This window comes from Eschscholzia californica, unplaced genomic scaffold (assembly GCF_041429995.1).
Source record: "Eschscholzia californica isolate CP2 unplaced genomic scaffold, dmEscCali1.0.p SCAF_2, whole genome shotgun sequence".
Taxonomy (NCBI): Eukaryota; Viridiplantae; Streptophyta; class Magnoliopsida; order Ranunculales; family Papaveraceae; genus Eschscholzia; species Eschscholzia californica.
The window spans coordinates 3,275,590-3,296,867 of record NW_028238309.1 but is presented as its reverse complement, the minus strand read 5'-3'; the positions used below and the strand labels follow the sequence as shown (position 1 = coordinate 3,296,867).

Below are 21,278 nucleotides of genomic sequence, written 5' to 3'. Positions count from 1 at the left end.
GAAAGTTGGAAATGAAGGGTACTTTGGGGAACTTTATTAAACAAATAAAAAAGTCAAAGCAAAAGTAGGAAACCAGCCAGTAGTGAGAGAGTGAGAGGAGAAGATAGACAGACAGAAAGAGAGAGAGAGAGATAAAGAAAGAAAAAAGAGTTCTTTTTGTAGAGAGAGAAAGTTAGGTTATTTCGGTGATGGTGGTGGTGTTGAGTTGAGGTGGGATCGAGTTTCGGTCGTTTCTTTTCTGTCAACATTTAATGGCGGAATTGATGAAAAGATCGACAACCCCATTACTTATCACTCATCAGCTCAAGTTGAAGAACAAAAACAATTAACATAAGTGACGATTTAGATCGGTTTTGAGGTAATTTCTTTCAGTTTTCTTATTGATTTTAGGGTTTTTGTTAGCTCTGGATATTCTATTGTTTAGATTAAACCTGAGATTTGAATAATACAAGAAGAAGAAAAAAACCCATTATTCTAATGGTTTCAGGCGATTTGGGGGTTCAAATAAGGGAAAAGATTGTTTTTTTATAAGGAAGTTCTTATTTTCAGAATTGGGGGAGATTAATTTCCTTTTCAAGTTGGTTTGTTGATAGTTTATAGTTGGAGTAAAACCCTGACAAATGAGTAGAATATCTATCTAGGGTTTATAGTTGGAGGAAGTCAAGGAGATTGATAATTTGGTGAAGCAATTTCAGTGTTTCCTTGAAGTTTCTTTAAGATCCAAAATCAAGTAGAAATGGAATAAATTATAGCTTAGAAACAGGGGAAAAGAAGAAATAGTTATGGAGGACTTGTCTAAATATGCCCATAGTCCTGTGCACTTAGCAGTGGCACGGTGTGATTATGTCTCGCTCAAACGAATAGTTTCTGCCCTTCCCCGTCTAGCTAAGGCCGGTGAGGTAACCACAGAAGCTGAATCCATTGCTGCTGAGTCCCAAGCTGATCTTGTTTCGGTATCTATTGATCGTCGTGATGTTCCCGGTCGTGAAACTCCACTCCACCTTGCTGTTCGTCTTCGTGATGCAATTTCGGCACAGATTTTAATGTCTGCGGGTGCAGATTGGAGCTTACAAAATGAAAATGGATGGAGTGCTCTTCAAGAAGCTGTTTGTACTCGTGAAGACTCCATTGCTATGATCATAGCTCGGCATTATCAACCCCTTGCGTGGGCAAAATGGTGTCGTCGTCTCCCACGAATTATATCTTCTGCTTCTCGAATTCGTGATTTCTACATGGAGATAACTTTCCATTTCGAGAGCTCTGTTATTCCGTTCATTGGTCGAATTGCTCCGTCAGATACTTATCGTATTTGGAAGCGTGGTTCAAATCTACGAGCTGATATGACTCTTGCTGGTTTTGATGGGTTTCGGATCCAACGTTCTGATCAAACATTTCTCTTTCTTGGAGAGGGTTGCCGTTCAGATGATGGTAATTTATCTTTACCTCCTGGTTCTTTGATTGTTCTTGCTCATAAGGAAAAAGAAATCACAAATGCTTTGGAGGGAGCTGGTAATAGACCCACAGAAGCTGAAGTTGCTCATGAGGTTGCTTTGATGTCTCAAACTAACATGTATAGGCCTGGGATTGATGTTACTCAAGCTGAGCTAGTTCCCCACTTAAATTGGAGGCGGCAAGAGAGGACTGAGATGGTAGGAAGTTGGAAGGCAAAGGTCTATGATATGAATCATGTGATGGTAAGTGTGAAGTCGAGGCGAGTTCCTGGTGCAATGACTGATGAAGAACTATTTGCTGCGGAAAGTGAGGATAAAATTATAAACGGAGGTGAGAATGATGAGGAATTCGATGGTGTATTAACGGCTGAGGAAAGAAGTCAATTAGATACGGCTCTAAGGATGGGAAATGAAGATGGCTTTGGTGAAGATGAGGAGAATAGGGCATTTGAGGGTCAAGAACATATCGCCGCGGGTTCTAATGAGAATTGTGAGCCAAATAGTCTAACCAAAGAGAAGAAGGGTTGGTTAAGCTGGAACAAAAAGAGTTCAAAGAATGGATGTGTTGATCCTGAAGACTCTAAGATTTTGAAGAAGTTCTCAAAGTTGGCTCCAGAAGATGGCAGCACGAAAACAGTTGATTATCAGAGGTCAGTATCTGATATTCCAAGAGATGATTTACGGGAAGGCAAAAAAGGAAAAGAGAAACCCAGTAAGAAGAAAAAGAAAAATGGAACAACAACTGAATCGAAGAATGAGAGCGAATACAAAAAGGGTTTGAGACCTGTTTTATGGTTGACGCCTGACTTCCCTCTAAAAACCGAAGAGCTATTGCCTTTACTTGATATCTTAGCAAATAAGGTTAAAGCTGTTAGGAGACTTCGCGAGCTTTTAACTACCAAACTACCTCATGGCACCTTTCCTGTGAAGGTAATAGTCGATCTCTTTTCATGCATCCAGAGCTATTTCCTCCGTTGTCTATCCTTCTAAATACTATGTATGCTTGTTTTTATCTTTATTGTTGGTTATCTGATTATGCATATAATACCATAGTAAGGAACTGTCCATGTCTCTAAAAGTACATTTTTTTCTCCATCTTTTGATTCATATAGTGGAGAAAGAGACTTAGTCACTGCCATAACATATACTGAATTTCTCAAGAGAGAAGAAAAGAAAAAATCACAGGCTATTTTGTATACGGTTGTTCCTATTGAAAATAGGATTTATCTGTGATAAAGATGGTTCCGAGAACCGATATACTGAATTACTGATAACTCAGCGACACTGATTTGACATTGCAGTTAGGCCGTTTGATATCTGTCAAAATATTGAACCACTTTGATTTAGATGGTGGTGCATATATCTTTTTTAATGATTTTGTGATTCATAGAATTATTATGTGCTTTCTAGAAGCTCAAATACATTAAATCACGGCCGAGATTATGAAAAACTAGAGAATTAGGGACTTATGGATCAGAGTTCTTGTTATTGAATAGGAGAAAGTTCTATTCTTAAACCGTTAGCAACACGTACACTTCCAAATAGAAGTGTACTTGGTTATCTATTAATGTGTCCGACTAAATTTTTGTTCTTTTGCGGTTCATTCAGATTGCTATCCCTATAGTTCCAACTATTCGGGTCATTGTTACTTTCACAAAATTCGAAGAACTTCAGCCACTTGAGGAGTTCTCAACACCAATGTCAAGTCCAGTACATTTCAGCGACTCCAAGGCCAAGGAATCAGAAGGATCATCCTCATGGGTATCATGGATGAGAGGGAGTCGTGGTGGGCAATCAACTGACAGTGAAGGCCACTGCCACAAGGATGAAGTGGATCCATTTCATATACCATCGGACTACTCTTGGGTCGATGCCAATGAGAAAAAACGTCGAATGAAAGCTAAAAAGGCTAAGAGCAGAAAGTGTAAGAAACAGGTGTCAATGAAAAGCACTGAGAGCAGCCAGCGGTTAAGCGATGATGTCGAAGAACGTTTAGGGTAAGACATCTTTGTTTCTATCTTACCGGCTTAGAATTAACTCATATGAAGAGTTAGGCAAACTCGTTCATACGAAAATTTAATTCATTTATTTCCTTTTAAGATGTGGTACGAGGAAATATAGATAATTATTGGGTGTTGTTTCTTCTTCTTCTGTACTACTGTTGTATCCTTTTTTTATGTGTTCTGAAATTCAGAGGAATATAATCTCCTTTTTCTCATTCATGGTTGCTTTTAAATTATGTTTATTTTTTCTTGAACAGTTGTTTATCTGTAATCTCCGGCGTTAGAAAATAGTGTTGTTAGGTAGTGTTTTTTTCATATCAAATATCAAATCTGAGTCGAAGTCTGAATTGACTTGAATTGTATTCTGAAGTGTTTGTTTCGTTCCTATTTGTCTGAGTAATTGTTTTGTATTGATTTTGGGTGTATTTTAGTTGGACGATTCAGAGAAAAAAAGATGGAGATTGGATTTTTTTTTTATGTGTGGATTCTCGAGCATTATTGTATGTGAACATCGAAGGATTTGGTTAAGTGCTCTTTCTTGTTTTTACAACATTTGGACGGCCACGGCTTTAGAGAACAAAATAAAATTCACCGGGAAATAAAATTTTTGTTAATAAAAAAAGTCAGAGGCATAGTCCAAAAATTCACTTGATCAAATATTGTCCCCTAATCTTCATATTATTTATCTCTCTTTCTCTCTCTTATTTCTCTCTCCCATTATCTCTCGCCATCTCTCTCTCTTATTCTCTTCATTGCCTGTCTCTTACCATCTCTATCTATTACTCTCACCATTTATGTCTCTCGTTCTCATTGTTTCTTTCTCAATCTCTTATTGTTTCTCAATCGATCTCTTCATTATTTCTCCCCCTCTCTCAAACGGACACCGTTCCGGCAAGGGAAGTGTTCCTTTCGTCGGATCTGACATCGAGGAGGGTTTCTGGTGAGACCCTCCTCGAAGATTTCGTGATCACAAAACATTTCGTGGCTAGAAAACGTTTTGTGGCCATGATCATTTCGTTGTTGTAGAATGTTTCGTGGCCATGACCATTTCGTGGCGACAAAAACGTCTCATGGCTATAAAACATTTCGTGATCATGGCCATTTCGTGGCTACAAAACGTTTCGTGATTACAAAACACTACGTGATTACAAAACGTTTCGTGGCCATAAGCATTTCGTGGCCACAAAACATTTCTTGGGCACAAACTTTGTGGTTTCCACAGATATATCTATATAGATCGAGAGAGGGATAAAGACTGGGAGATATATATATATATATATATATATATATATATATATATATATATTGAGAGAGAGAGAGAGAGTAATAATGAGTTAGAGAGGGGAGTAGAGGAAAGAGAAGAGGTGGCAATGGTGGTTCGAATATTGGTGGTGGGAAGTTGTGGTGGTGAAGGTTATAAAGAAGATGAAGATTAGGGGCCAATGTTTGATCAATTAAATTTTTAGACTAAAATAAAATATGTCCTCGATAATATACAAAAAAAGGGATTCCCTAAAAAGTTTATTCCCGGATATTATTCTTTATTCCCCAAGTCGCGGTCTGCCTATAACTTATTTTCCAGACCTTTTTTTATGGAATGTCCAAAATATAGACTTTAATAATACAATAAGTCGCCAACAACGGGTAGCCTACTTGGTTATAAATAAAATAGTTTATGTGAGTTTTAGGCCATTCAATTTTGTCGGATTTTAGTCCAATAGTACTTCGGCAGTTTTCGTGCTTATCACATTGTATCGATGTATCAATACCTTAGTAATGACCATTGTAGTCAATTAAAAAAAATACAATAAGTCCACTATTAATAGAAAATAGTGGACTTATCACATTGTATCGATGTATCAATACCTTAGTAATGATCATTTTAGTCAATATTAAAAAAAAATACAATAGTCCACTATTAATACAAAATAAACCAAAATTCTAAAAATTGAAACGCACCAATCAAATCATTTTTACATACACTATTTTTCACTGTTGAACTTTACGTAATTTGATTTGTATTGGACACACAACAAACCTATTCCTAAACATGTTTAACATTAACAAAACAATCAACATATGAGTGATTCATTTGTGTACTTATACGAGGAAAAAAAAGATATTCGAAAAATGAATAGATTCTTACCGGTTTCATCTTAAGTTTTTAGATTTTTAACCCAATATGTTTGTACTTTGGACTAATCGCCCTCGGATGGGCTTCTCCTGACTCCCTATTATTAACATAATGTTTCCCCCTTTGGTTGGTGAAATGATTTCAAATTATAGTTTTCTCTTTTATAGTTTTCTCTTTTCGTCTTAATCAAATACTCAGTCTCCTAACGAGTATCTCAAATAAAAATAAACCAATTGATAGTAATATTAACCAATTGAAGGAGATTCTAGAAACCTATGCAAATTATTCTGGTCAGCTCATAATTTATCACAAGTCCTCCATTCAATTTAGCAGAAATTGCAATGAGAACAGGAAGGAACATATCAGGAGTATTATGGGTGTTATGGAGATGGAAAACACTGATAAATACTTGGGAAACTACTTACTTCAATCTAAGTACGTTTTGCAGGTCGTATGAGTTTTTATTGAAAAAAATTTCATCGAGATTGGCAGGGTGGAAAAGGCATTCTTTATCACATGCCGGAAGAACTGTATTATTGAAGAATGAGTTAGCAACGATACCAGTTTACTTTCTCTCAACAAATTTAGTGCCAAAGAAAACATTATATGAAATTGAAAAATGTCACAGAGATTTTTGGTGGGGACATGACTCAAATCAAAAGAAAATGCACTATATCGGATGGCAGAGATTAAAGAAAAACATAAAGAATGGAGGATTGGGGATTCGTGATATGAAGCAAGTTAACATGGCTTTAGTTGGGAAGCTAGTATGGAGATTTTTAGAAGAAAAAGAAGCAATGTGGGTGAAATTACTCAAAGCAAAATACCTTAAGAACGAAGAGTTTTGGAGACACTCAAATAAAAAATCGACTACAGCTACATGGAAGAGTATGCTTCAAATGCGAGAATATATTGAACAAGGTAGATGCTTCATAGTAGGTAATGGAGAAGAGATCAGAATATGAGATGATCCATGGGTTTCGTCGTTAAAAGGCTTCAAACCAGGAAGAAGTACGAGGAATGCAGAGGAACACTTGAATTTATATAAGGTGAAAGATTTGATTGACCAAGATCTCAGAGCATGGAAGAGCAACTTGATATTTGATGTATTCGATACAAATTCAGCTAGAGAGATTCTAAAGATACCTTTGAGCGGAGTAGAGACTACAGATAAAGTAGTTTGGATATACACAGAAAAAGGAAACTTCATGGCAAAATCATTATACCAAACGATAGAGAATGAACAACCGTCGAGCTCGAATTTAGGGTCAGTTATAGATGCATTTCCATGGACTAAGTATTGGAAGAAAATGAACATTGCACCAAGGGTTCAGATTTTCATATGGAGACTACTTCAAGATTCTTTACCAACAAAAGTAAAATCACTTCGATTTACTCAAAGTGAATCAAAACTGTGTCCTATGTGTAATGAGGAAGAAGAAGATGTTAATCATTTATTTATGAGGTGTCGATTTGCAAAAGAAATGTGGAATCGATCTCCTCTTGGATTTCGAGTTGATGACAGTAGAAACATTCAAGAGGTCATAAAAGAATGGATTGATAATGCTATAAGTGATGAGGGAGTGAAAATTGGTCTATACCTACTGTGGTTTCTTTGGAAAGCAAGGAATAAACTAGTCTTTGAAAATAACAAGATAGGGTGTGAAAGCATAATTTCAGTTGCCATCAATATGTTCAAAGACTTCGAAGGAGAGAAAAATGAAGAAGAATCAAATCAAATCAGAGAAGAAAACAATAGAAACGTTGCATGGGAACCACCACTACTAGGTTCTTACAAAATTAATGTAGATGGAGCCTTTGTTGAAAGGCGAGGAGCAGCAGCAGCAGTAATGCGTGACGGGAGAGGCAATATGGTGGCAGCAATGGTGGAAACGTTTAGCTCCAATAATCCAATGGAATCTGAAGCAAAAGCCGTTAAGTTAGGTCTTAAGATGGCAAAACAAAGGAAAGAAAGTGATATCACTATTGAAGGAGATGCGTACACAATTATAAGAGCATGTGAAACCGAATTAGAAAGCACGCCATAGAAGATAAGGAACATAATGGCAGAAATTCATGAAGAAGCGAGATTGTTCGCGAATATCAACTTTAAATTCATTGCTCGTGAAAGCAACTTTGTGGCCCATCAACTAGCCAAATTTGATTATTCAAATAATGTAACTCAAACTTGGAAAGAGAATCACCCCCAACTTGTATTGCTGTAGCTATCCAAAGAGATAGACATCTATTATTAACCCAACGATGAATGAATAAACAAATAGACTAAGTCCTATTTTTACCAAAAATAAATAAATAAATAAATAAACCAAGACTACATTAAATGAAGATGGTGATGGACATATGAACTAATTCCATTTTGACTAGATAAAAATATCCAACTCACAAAAATAGTTTCTTAATGATTAATGCCTTTCAATTGACTTACATTTACAATTTTTTCTTTGTTTTTTTTGTTAAAAGATTTCCAATTTTTTGTTACTTACTTTTTAAAGTTGGCCTCTATTGACATTTTCACTTTTTATTTCATAAGTAACTCCCTTACATATTTCAACAAAAAAAAAAAAAAATAACTCCGTTACGTTTCTGTCTTACATTATTTAGAGGCGTTTGCCAGTCAGATGGTCAAAAGACGTGTCTTTTATAGATATTTTATAAATATGTCTTCATCTTTTTTTTCTCCTTTCACTACCATTGTCGCCACTACCGTCCTTAATAACCTACCGTGAAGTAAAACCCGTGTCCTACTCAAAAGTTCGTAAATATAAGCTATTATGTGAATCTACTTTACAAGGTTGAGAGTATTATGGATTGCTCCTTTATAGATCCACATTACCAATTCAACTGTGATGGTTTGTTTCACCATTCTTTTTTTGAGAATTCGACTACGATCTACGTTAGTCGTTACAAGGTATTAATATATCATGAAGATGTAATAAGCATGATAACCGCCTAATTTACACCAATAATGAAAGAGGTCTAAAGTCCAACAACAAACACGCCTAAAGCCCGATTAATTATTACATTATGAGTTATTTCCTTTTTGTCCCCCTACTCTATGACCAGTTGTCCCCCTACTCTATGACCAGCTTCTTTTATGACTCTCTGTTTTTCGTAAATTCAAATATGAATCCTTTTTGTTAACACCGTCAGTCAACTTTTATAGTTAATTTTTTTTGTTTCCATATTTGTCCTTCTTAAAAAAATGTTTTGTAATTTCAAAATTGACCCCTTTTAAATTTGGGTCAATTCGCAAAAAATTATATCTGCTTTAGAACAAACTAGAGGTTCAAAATTGAATACATTTAAAAAAATTAAAAACACATCATCTCTCTCCTCCATCTTATCGCTTCTCTCTTCCACATCATCTCTGGCCACATCATCATCTTCTCCGATGAAGGTCGTCAGTCAAATTTTTCGACGACATTAATTACAATGCAAATTATATGTATAAATTTTGACGGCAAACTGTTTTCCGCAAAATTCGATCGCATGACTTCACAAATTTAAAAGAGGTCGTCTGCCAAATTTTTGGACGACATTAATTACAATACTGTTTCGCTGTTATTCTTGAACAAATATACATCTCCTTGCTAATTTACAAGACAACCCCAAAACATGTATTAGGGGGAGGAGGGTATCATCTTATATGTGTGGGTGTAACCAACTGTACTCTGTAATATCACCACTCACTTCAACTTTATCCCACATTTCAGAATGAAAAGTAATTTCCGTACCTTTCTTATGATGGGGTTCACAAACTACTCATTTCAAACCAACCTCCTCCTCTAGTCTTTTTCTCTCCCTCTCTCTCTAGGTTTAATGTTTCTCTCTCTCTCTAGGTTAGAAATGAGAAAACAAACTCAAGATGGGTAGATGGAGACATGCCTTTAGTAGCTGCCATTTCTCATTCTGCATTTTGTTACCCCCAACGGCGGCTTCTCTCTCTCTTTTGGCAGAATACGGTCGGCACCGCCGGCTCCCACTTCCCACCCTTCCACGTCAGTCCGTCAGAATCACGTTTATTCCTCCCCAACCCCCACCACCCAATGTAGTGGTGTAACCCACCATTTTCTAGGTGCCCACCTTTTTCACTTATTTTGTAGTTTGTTCTTTGCATAAAAGCAACTCAATAGGAAGGCCTTCATTCATTTTTAAACATAGATTCTATATTCTATATATCCTATCATGATTTTTCTGGTTTCAAACATATTAAAATTTTGAATTGATTTTGATGTGATTTGTAACTAGTAATTGTATTTTTCATATGAAGATATTCGGAACGACCCTTGACGAGGTGAGTGCTCTTAGACTGGTCATGTCTGAAATACGTGTTGAAATTGAGTCGGATGATCACGTGTGATCCGGTTGTGGAACTCTATACACACAACCGTGTATTCTTTTTCTTTACGACGTGGACTAAATTACTTTTAGTCTCTTTCTATTATTGAACAGGCGGACAAATACTATTTCTTCAGATTCGGATGGAATGGTGGATAGCATTTCAAAACCCAGAGACCAACCTCCTTATTTCACTTGGGCAATAAGGTTGGACCCACACTCGGGTTTAGGGGGTCTATGGGCTCGAACGGACTCGAATGTCTACGAACTCAAACCGGTTCGAGTATCCATAACATGTTTTGGGTTCTCAAACTTTTTCCTAGTCCTCGTCCAACACCATAAGCGACTTGACAAGGTCCTAAACTGTCCAATGCGAGACCTGTCGAACTATCCACTTCGGGAATTTTCTTACAGTCGAGAGAGCGGGTGAGGAACATGTGATCGACGGGAGCCAATGACTCATATGGAGCGCCTAGAGAAAAAAGACGAAGAGCCTAGAGAAAAAAGACGAAGCGCCTATAGACCCACCCCCACAACAACCCCAACCTCTCTCCTCTCTCCTTGTTCCAAAATGTGATCTTTTATTACTTTCTCTCTCTTAATCTCTACCGTCCAATATCTTGATCTTGTTGGTTCTGTGATAGTCCTGAATTCTTCTCTGCTAATCTGATTATTTGTTGGGTTGTACTCCAAACTCTCAGTATCTCTCTGCTCAACAAACAAAAACTGTTTCTTCTTTTTGTGTATCAGCAAACCAAACACCACCCCAACACTTTGTTGACCCATTTAGACTTCTTTTCTTACAAAAAACCCACACAATTTGATCCGACACCAAAGGGTATTTCAGTAATTGAACCGCCTGTTTCACTGTTCTTCTTTTATGCTAGAAGAGTTAAAGTTTGAAAGAACAAAAGTAGTAAAACACTGATATTATCCCTCTTCTTGTTCTTGATGATATTCGGTTCGGGTTTATTAAACGGGTCGGTTTTTACATGTTTCGGGTCTGAGGGCACTGCCAAAACCCTAGTCCTCTATGACTCTATCCAATCAAACTTTTCGCATAAGAGTTCTTTTCAGTCATTTCACATAATCATGGCACTTCAGTAAATAACTCAACCGTCTCTTTATACCTCCTCTGTTTTAAAACCCCAGTTCTAAAACCTCTCTTTCTATCTATATTTTTCTCTCTCTCTCTCTAATGGCTTCCTTCTCTTTCATTTTCTACTTCACCTTTCTCTCTCTACTTTTAGGGTTTGTTCACTCTGATTCTGAGATTTTATCATTAAGTTCAGATGAACAAGAATCAGCTTACAAGGTTCTTGAATCGGTTGACTCTTTTACAGATTGGAGAAATCTCTTCCCTGATGATCTTTGTTATTCAGGTCCTCATGGTCTTGTTTGTGATTATTTTGTTGATGAAAATGGTAATGGGTCTTTTCATATTACTGAACTAAGTTTTGGGTATGTCTCAGATTACTCTTCTAATCCTCTTTGCTCTGTTAATGCAACTTTTTCATTTTCTCTCACTACTTTCTCTCACCTCAAAAAGCTTTTCTTCTATAAATGTTTTACTCAATCTGATGTTTCAATTCCTGGGTATTTCTCAAATCTCAGTTCTACTCTTGAAGAACTTGTTTTCATTGAAAACCCATCTCTGTTTGGAACCCTAAATGGGAAAATGATTAGTAATCTGAAAAATCTTAGGAAGATTGTTCTTACTGGAACTAATGTTTCTGGTGAAATCCCAGATGAGATTGGTGATTTAGTTCAGCTTGAACAAATTACATTATCTAGAAATCATTTTAATGGTGAAGTTCCTTTGAAGATTGGTGGGTTAAAGGATCTTAAAGTTCTTGATCTTAGTTTTAATGGATTTCAAGGGTTTTTACCTGATTCAATAGGTAATCTTACTGAACTTTTGAAGCTTGATTTGGGTTCAAATAGTTTTAATGGAAGAATCCCAGAAAGTATTGTGGGTTTACAGAGATTGGAATTTCTGGATTTAAGTTGGAATCAATTTGGTAATTATGGGGTTCCATTATTTTTAGCAGAGATGAAGAACTTGAAAGAGATTTACTTAAGTGGAAATCAACTTGGAGGGCACATTCCAGAAATTTGGGAAAATTTGGGGGGTATTTTGGGGTTAGGATTATCAGGATTAGGATTAGTTGGTAAGATTCCAATTTCAATGGGAGTAAAATTGAAAAATATTTGTTACTTAGGTCTTGATAATAATACTCTTGAAGGACCAATCCCAGAGGAATTTAGTTTAATGGACTCAATTCATGAACTAAATTTGGAAAATAATAGGTTAAGTGGAAGGATTAAACTTCATGTTGGTGCTAAAATTGGAGGAAAGATGAAATTGAGAGGAAATCATGGACTTTGTGTTGATAAGGAAGAATTGGGAAGTTTGGGTGGAAATAGGAATTATTTGAAGGGTTTGAAAATCTGCAAGAAGCAAGCTAGTATTTCTAATGATGTTATCTTCTCTGGGTGTTCTTCAATTTTACCATCTTTTGATAATTTTATGATCTTGAAGTTGCTTTTGGCTTGTATTTTCTTGTTATTTCTTTAGTAAGATTACAAGTTAGAGAGAGAAACAAAGAATAGATAGAGAGAGAGATATGTGTATATGTTTTGTTAGGACAAATATGTTAAATATCAAATGCATATTTTATTTTTGTCAATGGGGACTATAGTTTTCAATTTGATTCATATAAACATCTTAATCCGATATTGATCCTGAGTTTATTGGATCGGTCTGACCGAACCGATAAACACCACTAATTTTTGTAATAAATGTATAGATAGTGTATTAAAATGCCAAAGCTAGCCAAACTACAAAAATGCACATTGATTCATTAAATACAGCATTCAAATGTCTTAAAAACTGGTTCTCTTTTAATTTCACACAATTCACAAGTTTGTTTCCCCTTTCATGAACAAACACACAAGCTCTTCCTATTCTTCTAATTCCAAAGCTTTTAAAGCAGTAGTAGGAACACCATTCTCTGTGATAATAGGCAACTCCGCTGATCCTTTTGATCTCGATCTGGTCGATTCACCACCACCACCACCACCACCTGATGATGATCCTTTAGATTTCTTCTTCTTTGATTGTTTAGGTATTGAAGCAGAATCGCTCCCACCATTGGAGTTGTTTCTCCTAGATGGTTTAGTACTTTCAGATGAATCACTACTTTTTTGACGTCTTGATGAATTTTTTGATATGGTATCACGTCCTTCTTGGTTTGTAGAGTCGAAAGATGAAGAATCGCCTTTTGATGATCGATGCTTTGTTTTTGGAACGTCGCCCAATTTAAAATCTGCAAGACAATATCTGATATTATTTTGAAGAAAGTCCCGACATACTGTACTTTGTCTAGTCTTACACTTTTTTTCTATTTTAACGTTGTGACAGATATATTATAGTGTCATGCCATGTATCTTAAAACTTTCAAAATGGTTAGTAAATATTATATACATCAAGGATCAATCAATATTTCATCATATTCTGACTTTGTTGCCCACATTAGAAAATCGATTATAGTTTAGATGTACCAATAGGCAATAACATTGTCGAAATATGAACTAAAAAAGAAATTAGTCAAACTAATGGTACTAACCTTTGGTAGTTCGGAAAGGTATGTCCTTATTTTCACTTCCACCAGGACGTGAGGGGGCTGATGAAACTTCTGGACTTGATTTAAACTCGCTCATCTAATTATTAAGGAATTAAGAAAGTTATATTGGGGAATTAATATAGAATTATTATTTCTTAAGAAAAATATTTAGGCGAAACATAAAACAAACTAATTATTATCGAACTGTTTACCCAGCTCGGAGATGATACTGCAGGACCGTCCCATCCTATATGAGCGACGTGTTTTACATCTGTAGGGAAACCAATCTGCATCTCTTCCTCTTCATCCTCATCGTCTTCTTTCTCTGCCATAATATCTAATTATTAGATCTAAAAAAACTTATAAAATGAGAAATTTATTTTGGAATCAACATTTGTGAATGAAAATGATTAAGAAATGAATTTTACCGAATATTTGTGAAATGTATCGAAGGCCTTTTAAAAGGCCTTTCATTTTTGTCGTCATCTATAAAACGACAAACATTCGCTTATAAATACCTTCTCGATAATAACCTGATCCAAAAATTTATGTTACAAAAGAGTACTCAATCAAGGTAAAGATAATTAATCAACATTTTAGAAATCAATTTTTCTCTACCAAAAAGATGAGGAAAATTTAGTTTCCCAATTACACACCCTTGTATGCAGATTTGATCAAGCGTCAGTGTGTTATTCCGTATCTGCAAACAACACTTTGTTCTCTGAAGGTTTTGATGACTCAATTCGAACCACATTGTTTTTTCATCTTTCTAATATTTTATCACAAACTAACAATACTTCCTATAAATTCTTTAAAATGATGAAACCAGAGAGACAAAGAGAAAGATTAAAGTTTGAAATTTTCTTTAAAAGAAATGTTTATTTTTTATTGAACAACCCCAACCACAACGCGGTGTTTGTTGTCATTGTGTTTTAATCAAAACCATCACCTGTCCTAAAATTTGGGATAAAAAATAAAAGTTGGAATTTTGTTGAAGAAGAAGAAGCTCTAAAATGTTTTTCTTTTTCTTAGACATATTATACTCTTTGATTCCATCAATTTTATGGGTGTTCTTAGGGATGCAAATGGTTTTAGACCTCATTTTCACATGGGTATTTTTGACTTTTAACAATAGCCTAAATTTCTTTGCTAATCTTAGTATTGTGGAAGTTTTCTTGACCATATAAGGTGGTTATATACTTATATATATGTAAGGATTCCCTGAGTCTTTTGACCAACCAATATTTCTAGTAACTTTCAAAACAACCCAATATTTAGGACTAGCCATCTTTTTCTTTACACACGAAAACAACTTTAAGAAACAGTCAAAATACGTATAATTTGCTTATGTTACGACATGGTAAGAACACTGATAGGATTACGCTGTATCAAATTTATATATAAAAGGTAACACTTCCTTCATATATTACCAAAAAGAAACATCACATCCAAGAATTCAACAATACATTAAAAAAAGAAAAATTCTATTCATCCCTCCATTTGGTCTCTCTCCCAACCCTCCGCTGATGTGGCGACATATCACTTGAGTATAGAGCAATTGGAGAGAGAATAATGAGAAAATATATTCCAGTGATGTGTCGCCACATTAGCGGAAGACCGGGAGAAGGACCAAAATATAAGGATGAATATAATTTTTGTTAAAAAGAAAGTCGACATTAGGGCTGAATCAAATAGATGAAGGGGTTGGTGGAGGATATTTTATGGCATTTTTAACAATCTTTTTAATTGCAGCAAGACCAAGATCAATTCCACAAATATCAGCCAACCTAATAAGGTATAATAAAACATCAGATAATTCTTCTCCAAGGTGCTCTTTATCTGAATCTTTCCAATTTGGTAACCCTTTTGCCACTTCTCCCCTCCATTGAAATATTTCTGATAGCTCTCCAACTTCACCAACCTATGCATAAATCAAAACAAAAACCACACAAAAGATTAATAAATACAAATATATTTTAATTATGCCATCTTCTATAGGCGCCTCGTTTTTTTTTGCCCTTAATCTGCCTCTCTCTTGGCACTCCCTGTGGTCATCGGACAAGGCAGCCCGGGGCACTAAGACCGATACGAGGGCATGTTATTCAAGCTCAATATATACATATAGCGGTTGCAAGAGTTTTAAGAGAACCAAAAAAAAGGTTGCAAGAGTTTTAAGAGAACCAAAATACGATATTAATAGAACAACGGGAGTAACGTATTGAAATAGTACTTACCATAGCAAGAAGTAGATTTCTAGGGCTATGATATTGTTCCCAATCTCTAATTTTAGCAAATTCTTCGAGTCTTCTTCCGAGGTCTTTTAGACTAATATCCATTACAATTCTTTCATCTTCTCCGAACTCTTCTCCTATATCTTCTACCATTTTTATTTGATCTTCTCCCAACTCCTCTCCTTCCATGTTTAAGTTGTACCTATGAAGGAGAGAGAATTGGAAGTTGAGTTAAAGAGAGAAAGAAATGTCATGCATTTATAGGCATAGAAAGTTGAATAAAAATTTAAGGAATATATTCAACGAAAAGCAATAAAATTGAAAATAAAGTGTGGGGGAAAAGAAAATGGATACCCATATTTTTGTGTGGGAAATTCCTAGTCCCCACACTGCAATATGGCCAACTTACTAGAATGTTAAGGGAATAAGCAAGAAAACTATCTGGCTGGTCCTTGAAACAAGAGGTTAATGACTAGTTTGTACTAGCTAGTATGGTTGTTCATACTCTAGCCAATCATACTAGAATATATTCTTCCTTAAAGAGTGGGAAGAATCACTAAAAGAAAACGGGCGAATAGTCGGTTGGTCTATCCGTTGAAATTTTCCTATTTGACATAGTTTATTGGTACTATTATGTGCGGAGTTTTACTGCATTGTTTGTACTTTTAACAAATATGGGTCCTATTTCACATCACAATTTGGCAATCAACAAATCGTACTAATTCGAGAACGGCCAATCTGCTTTTCTAGTCAATCCTATGACATATATGAAAAGTTCGACGCCAGCATTGCTTTCATTCTGCAAAACCTCACCCAGAAGCCACTAACAAGCGTATATTACACTTCCCACTATCATTTAGTAATTGTCCCAAAAACCTCAACAAAGATGGATTCCATCTTCGCGACTATTTGAAACTCAATGTTGACTCCTTTTATACTGAACTACATGAGACAAGATCTAATGAAGAAAGTGATGTACTTGTCAACAGAGACAAAATCTAGTGAAGAAGGTGAAGCACTAGCCGTTTTGAATTGTCTCAGTTGGGCAGCTTGGATAAATCTCGTATAGAAAAGCGATAGTCAGTCGGTAAATCTATAATATATTATACTGAGAAAGAACTATCGTAGTACATAAAAACCAATTTCTTCTATAGTATCAGAACATAACTTTCTTACTACTCTAAAGGTAGGTAGCTATAATAACGAAGGAAAATGAGACTCTGCCCAACCACTATCCCATCTGAACCCCGACTAGAGGCTTGAACCCTTCCAACCCCCAAACGTCTCAGTTGAGTCCGACCCTTCTCTAATTTTTTTTTAATTCTCTTACTTAAAGCATCAAATCACTAAAGTTTCATATAGCCTAGTTTTTAACTCTCTAATTTCTTTTGGCTTTACTAAATTGACTAGCAAGGTTTGTTCTTTTTCATTTTCAATTGTTATATGCTTATCAAACCCTTTATTCACCTACAAAAAGAATAGTGAAAGAAAAGGAAAGTTTTGATCTAGAATAACTTTCTCATTTGATAATATATAATACATTTTTATTTAGTTTGTAGAATCTCATCATCATTTGAAATGGAATTCATATCTCAAGAAGACAAGAAGATAGGATTTCTTAAGATATAATAACTACTATATTTTCTTAAGATATATTCTTAATTAGCTTGGTGTCTTTAGTCATAAGTTAATGAAATATATATAATTCTCACTAAAAATGTGTGTGGACTTAAATACGGTATGACATGTCAAGTCATATGACGTTAGGAATAATCCGTTATTCTTCATAATGAAAGTCGTCTAGGTTCAATACTTTGGTGTCACCAATACGATCGAGCAAAAATTTCAAAAGCCCGATTCTATCCATAGCAAGTGTGGTACGTTAGTGCGTAGAGAACCTATCATCACCGTAGTTCGCAATAGCTTGAATCTATTATTTTCTAACCCTCAAATCCACATCTTATCTTCCTAGCCCTGTAGCTACGACGGTCATAACGAGCTTAAATATTTGATTTGACTATGTACTTGTCGAACACATCTTTAACTTATATACAAATATTTAAGCGCCCGCTCATAGGTTCCGCACTAGAACCACGTGTTTGTGCCCTATGGGCACGGATTATACTTATACTTTAGTCGAATTATTTAGGGCTTAGATTAGCAAAAATGAAGTACATATAGAATCTCGTAATCATATGTATGGCCCAACTATTAGCCCTTGGGGCACCACTTGATTTGGACGAAGCCCACTTTATCACGCACCCAACCAAATTTAAAGGAAAGAAGAGGAGAAAAACCCTAGCTTTCTCCCCTGAGACTGAACAACATTTAACTCCATCTATCTCTCTCTCTCTTCTCCCCCGCCACCACTCAGATTTTTCAACAATGGTGATTCTCTCTAAAACTTCCTCTCGATCTATTTCTAGTTTATAGTTTATAATTTGAATCCTGAGCTAGGGTTTAACAGTTTATATTGTTCTTGATTTTGTAGCCGTTCAAGCGTTATGTGGAGATTGGGAGAGTTGCTCTCGTCAATTACGGAAAAGATTATGGCAGACTTGTAGTCATTGTTGATGTTGTTGATCAAAACAGGGTAAATTTTATTTTCTTTTTTCATTTTTCATATGATTTTTGTCTGTGTTAGATCTTTTCTATCTTTTTAGGGTTTGTTATTTATGCCATTTTAATGTATACCCTAATAACTTAAGTTGATTTTGGTGCTTTGATTGATGTTTTTTAATGTATTTTTTTTATCTTTCACTTGATTGTATCAATGCTGTTAGTATCTTGCTTATTGAGTTTATTAGACCTAGATTCATCGATGATTTATCGGATAACTACTTGGTTGATATTGTGTAGAGGCGGAATAACCCAACTTGGTTGGGTAGTGTCTTACCTGGTTTGTTTCCTCCAAGAAGAGCTGGGTTCGATCCTTGACCATGAGATTCTTCGTTCTCTTTTAAAACTATGTCGATACTAGGATCCCGATAAAGACACTACAAACGATGTGGTTGATCTATTGACGATGTTTATCGGATTAGATATTGGTTACTGGTTAGAGCTCAATAAAAATAAATCTCTTTCATGTGCTGATTTTCTTTGGACGGAGCTAGAGTGAAGAGCAGAGAGCTACTAGCTTGCTACTTCTCATGAAGCTCCGAATACGAAACCATGCCTAAGTGATTTAGAGAAATGGATACATTATTTTCATTTCTTGATCTTAGCATAACAATGGCATATATCTTAGTTTCAATGCTTCTCTTGTTTCAATGTCTTCTCTTGGTTCGCTTCATTTAATTATGTCTTCCAGTATTAAAATCGCCCGTTTCCTTTTTATTGTCCCTGATGGTCACATTGTTTTTCCTGCTTTTTGACCTTGGATGTTCATGGTTAGTTTGGTTTATTTACCAGTGACTTGGGAATAACTAGTCTGTGTAATTAATTCAAATGCGGAAAAACGAAGACCGGCCTAATTATTTTGTTTGTGGTTTTAAATGTGACAGGCTCTTGTTGATGCCCCTGACATGGTGAGAAGCCAAATGAACTTCAAGAGGCTCACATTGACAGACATCAAGATTGACATTGGAAGAATCCCAAAGAAGAAGGCTTTGATTGAGGCCATGGAAGCTGCTGGTAAGTAACTAATTATTTCTTTTTTCCGCCTAGAAGCCATTCGTCCAGTCTTCTTATTTTGCTTAATTACTTCATTATGATGTTCAGATGTCAAGAACAAATGGGAGAACAGTTCTTGGGGCAGGAAACTGATTGTTCAGAAGAGGAGAGCTGCTCTGAATGACTTTGACCGCTTCAAGGTTATGTTGGCAAAGATCAAGGTATTGAATTTTTAATTTTCTTTTCAATTTGGATTCATTAAGCTTCTCATAACCTAGTTCCTTCAAACTTTGTAGCTCACATTAGTTGGATGAACTCGATGTTTCTTAAATCTTTTTTAGTGTTTAAAGTTTTGATTACTGTCAGCTTATGAGTCGTTGTGTTCATTATATGCAGAGAGGTGGAGTAATCAGGCAAGAGCTCTCAAAGCTGAAAAAGGCGACTGCTTGAGAGTTGGATCCTACCTATTGGGATAGTCGTGAGTTTTGATTAGATCTTTTTGAATTTGGTTGTGGTTTTAGCTTCTTGTTTTCACAAATTTAGAGATTAAGAACGGTTGATTGATACCTTTATGTATTTTGGCATATTATCTATGCAATCAGATGATTCAGAACAAAGCATTAGTTGTATTTTTTTTTATCGGTGTTTTTCCTTTAATCTCGTCATTTTAAGCTACATGTTTGTGTAGAAAATGGGATCAGGAGTGACCCAATAAAATCAAGAGGTGGTGGTTTTGTATTTTGACTGTAGTTTACCTTCAAAATTCATCGCTTACACTTTGCCTTTTAAGGCAACTATTAACTTTTTGGTCGTATTTGACCTGTGATATTTGAACCTGATTACCAAGGTCCAAGAATCATATCGTGAGGTACATAACCTGATTACCAAGAATCATATTGTGCCGGACATCCTAAGAGCCACCGGAGTAAAATTATTCCCTAACAAACCCAATTCTGATTTAATCAAGGTAGAGATTGCGATTATTAAGAACCACCATAAGAGGAATGTTTTAGTTGTCTTCAAGACATGCGTCCGTATTTGGTTCTCTTGGGTTCTCCCGATGTGTTCATAAGGGAAAACTTAGACACCCGCAAAATTAGTTATACACAATGTTATGTTATACACCTAAACACCCACAATACACGTTATAGACACAATGTTATACACAAGATCTTTTTATAAATTTAGAACTCAATTCAAATAAGTCCGTATTTTGCTCAGATCAATAAATAGAGCAGGGGTTATAGTTGAAGCAGCCAGTAGAAAACCGAAATAACTAGTTATAGTAGGCATGAGAGATCTAAATGAGATACATTCTTTTTATACATATGGTTATAAAAAACTTACCTAAGTTTTCGCTTTTGAAAGAAAAGAGAATACGAAAAAAAATACCAATTGATACAATCCGTTCCAATTGAAAGTTTTTGATTCATCTGTCATTATCATTATAGACGTCACCAACAAAGATAGAGTGAGAGAAGTAGAAAAAAAAAAAAGATTGATTCACCATTTGTGACATCTACCCGTTCTATGATTTCGACTCAACAGATTCATTGAACAACTCGTGGGTAAATTAATAGGAAAAGAACCTCGTAGTGGAATTTCATTTATAAATGAAACTCTCTTTGAATCACTATGGAATTGTTTGTGGGTTTCTTTTCCCGCGAGAGGTAATAAAAAGAATTATAGGATGGATTGTTAACTATGACAAGATCACGGATAAATGGAAATTTTATTGATAAGACCTCTTCAATTGTAGCCAATATCTTATTACAAATAATTCCGAATAAATGGAATTATAGGATTTGATTCTTTTTATTTATTGTTTATTTTTTAGCGTTCTCAGTCCTACGAGAAAGGCA

The 21,278-nt window shown here is 35.4% G+C and overlaps 5 protein-coding genes across 10 annotated transcripts; 3 read left to right on the top strand and 2 right to left on the bottom strand.

Annotated features, from left to right (window-relative positions):
* The first annotated feature begins 67 nt into the window (after positions 1-67).
* On the top strand, positions 68-3,669 carry LOC147555313 (uncharacterized). Its single transcript, XM_086662837.1, has 3 exons — positions 68-358; positions 488-2,381; positions 3,060-3,669. Exons 2-3 carry the CDS (start codon positions 783-785, stop codon positions 3,450-3,452), a joined length of 1,992 nt encoding a protein of 663 aa, XP_086518963.1. The 5' UTR covers positions 68-358; positions 488-782; the 3' UTR covers positions 3,453-3,669.
* A 5,613-nt stretch (positions 3,670-9,282) lies between these two features.
* RIC7 (ROP-interactive CRIB motif-containing protein 7) lies at positions 9,283-12,637 on the top strand. Of its 6 annotated transcripts, none has more exons than XM_086663496.1 (3): positions 9,314-9,684; positions 9,880-9,903; positions 10,062-12,637. In XM_086663496.1, exon 3 carries the CDS (start codon positions 11,146-11,148, stop codon positions 12,523-12,525), a length of 1,380 nt encoding a protein of 459 aa, XP_086519622.1. In that variant the 5' UTR covers positions 9,314-9,684; positions 9,880-9,903; positions 10,062-11,145; the 3' UTR covers positions 12,526-12,637. The 6 variants fall into 6 exon arrangements, with proteins under 6 accessions (XP_086519625.1, XP_086519623.1, XP_086519622.1 ...); XM_086663501.1 differs by having other exon boundaries at positions 9,432-9,684; positions 10,041-12,637; XM_086663499.1 differs by lacking the exon at positions 9,880-9,903 and having other exon boundaries at positions 9,283-9,657.
* A 143-nt stretch (positions 12,638-12,780) lies between these two features.
* Positions 12,781-14,673, bottom strand: LOC147555311 (uncharacterized). Its single transcript, XM_086663502.1, has 5 exons — positions 14,230-14,673; positions 14,002-14,106; positions 13,786-13,898; positions 13,577-13,670; positions 12,781-13,276 (listed from the first exon to the last, which is right to left on the bottom strand). Exons 2-5 carry the CDS (start codon positions 14,057-14,059, stop codon positions 12,912-12,914), a joined length of 630 nt encoding a protein of 209 aa, XP_086519628.1. The 5' UTR covers positions 14,060-14,106; positions 14,230-14,673; the 3' UTR covers positions 12,781-12,911.
* A 258-nt stretch (positions 14,674-14,931) lies between these two features.
* On the bottom strand, positions 14,932-16,827 carry LOC147555310 (uncharacterized). Its single transcript, XM_086663276.1, has 2 exons — positions 15,808-16,827; positions 14,932-15,494 (listed from the first exon to the last, which is right to left on the bottom strand). Exons 1-2 carry the CDS (start codon positions 15,991-15,993, stop codon positions 15,261-15,263), a joined length of 420 nt encoding a protein of 139 aa, XP_086519402.1. The 5' UTR covers positions 15,994-16,827; the 3' UTR covers positions 14,932-15,260.
* Positions 16,828-18,047: 1,220 nt separating this feature from the next.
* Positions 18,048-20,033, top strand: LOC147555309 (large ribosomal subunit protein eL14z). The gene is made up of 5 exons (XM_086663218.1): positions 18,048-18,192; positions 18,296-18,397; positions 19,308-19,437; positions 19,525-19,637; positions 19,813-20,033. The coding sequence occupies exons 1-5, from the start codon at positions 18,190-18,192 to the stop codon at positions 19,864-19,866; spliced, it is 402 nt and encodes a 133-aa protein (XP_086519344.1). The 5' UTR covers positions 18,048-18,189; the 3' UTR covers positions 19,867-20,033.
* The last annotated feature ends 1,245 nt before the right edge of the window (positions 20,034-21,278 follow it).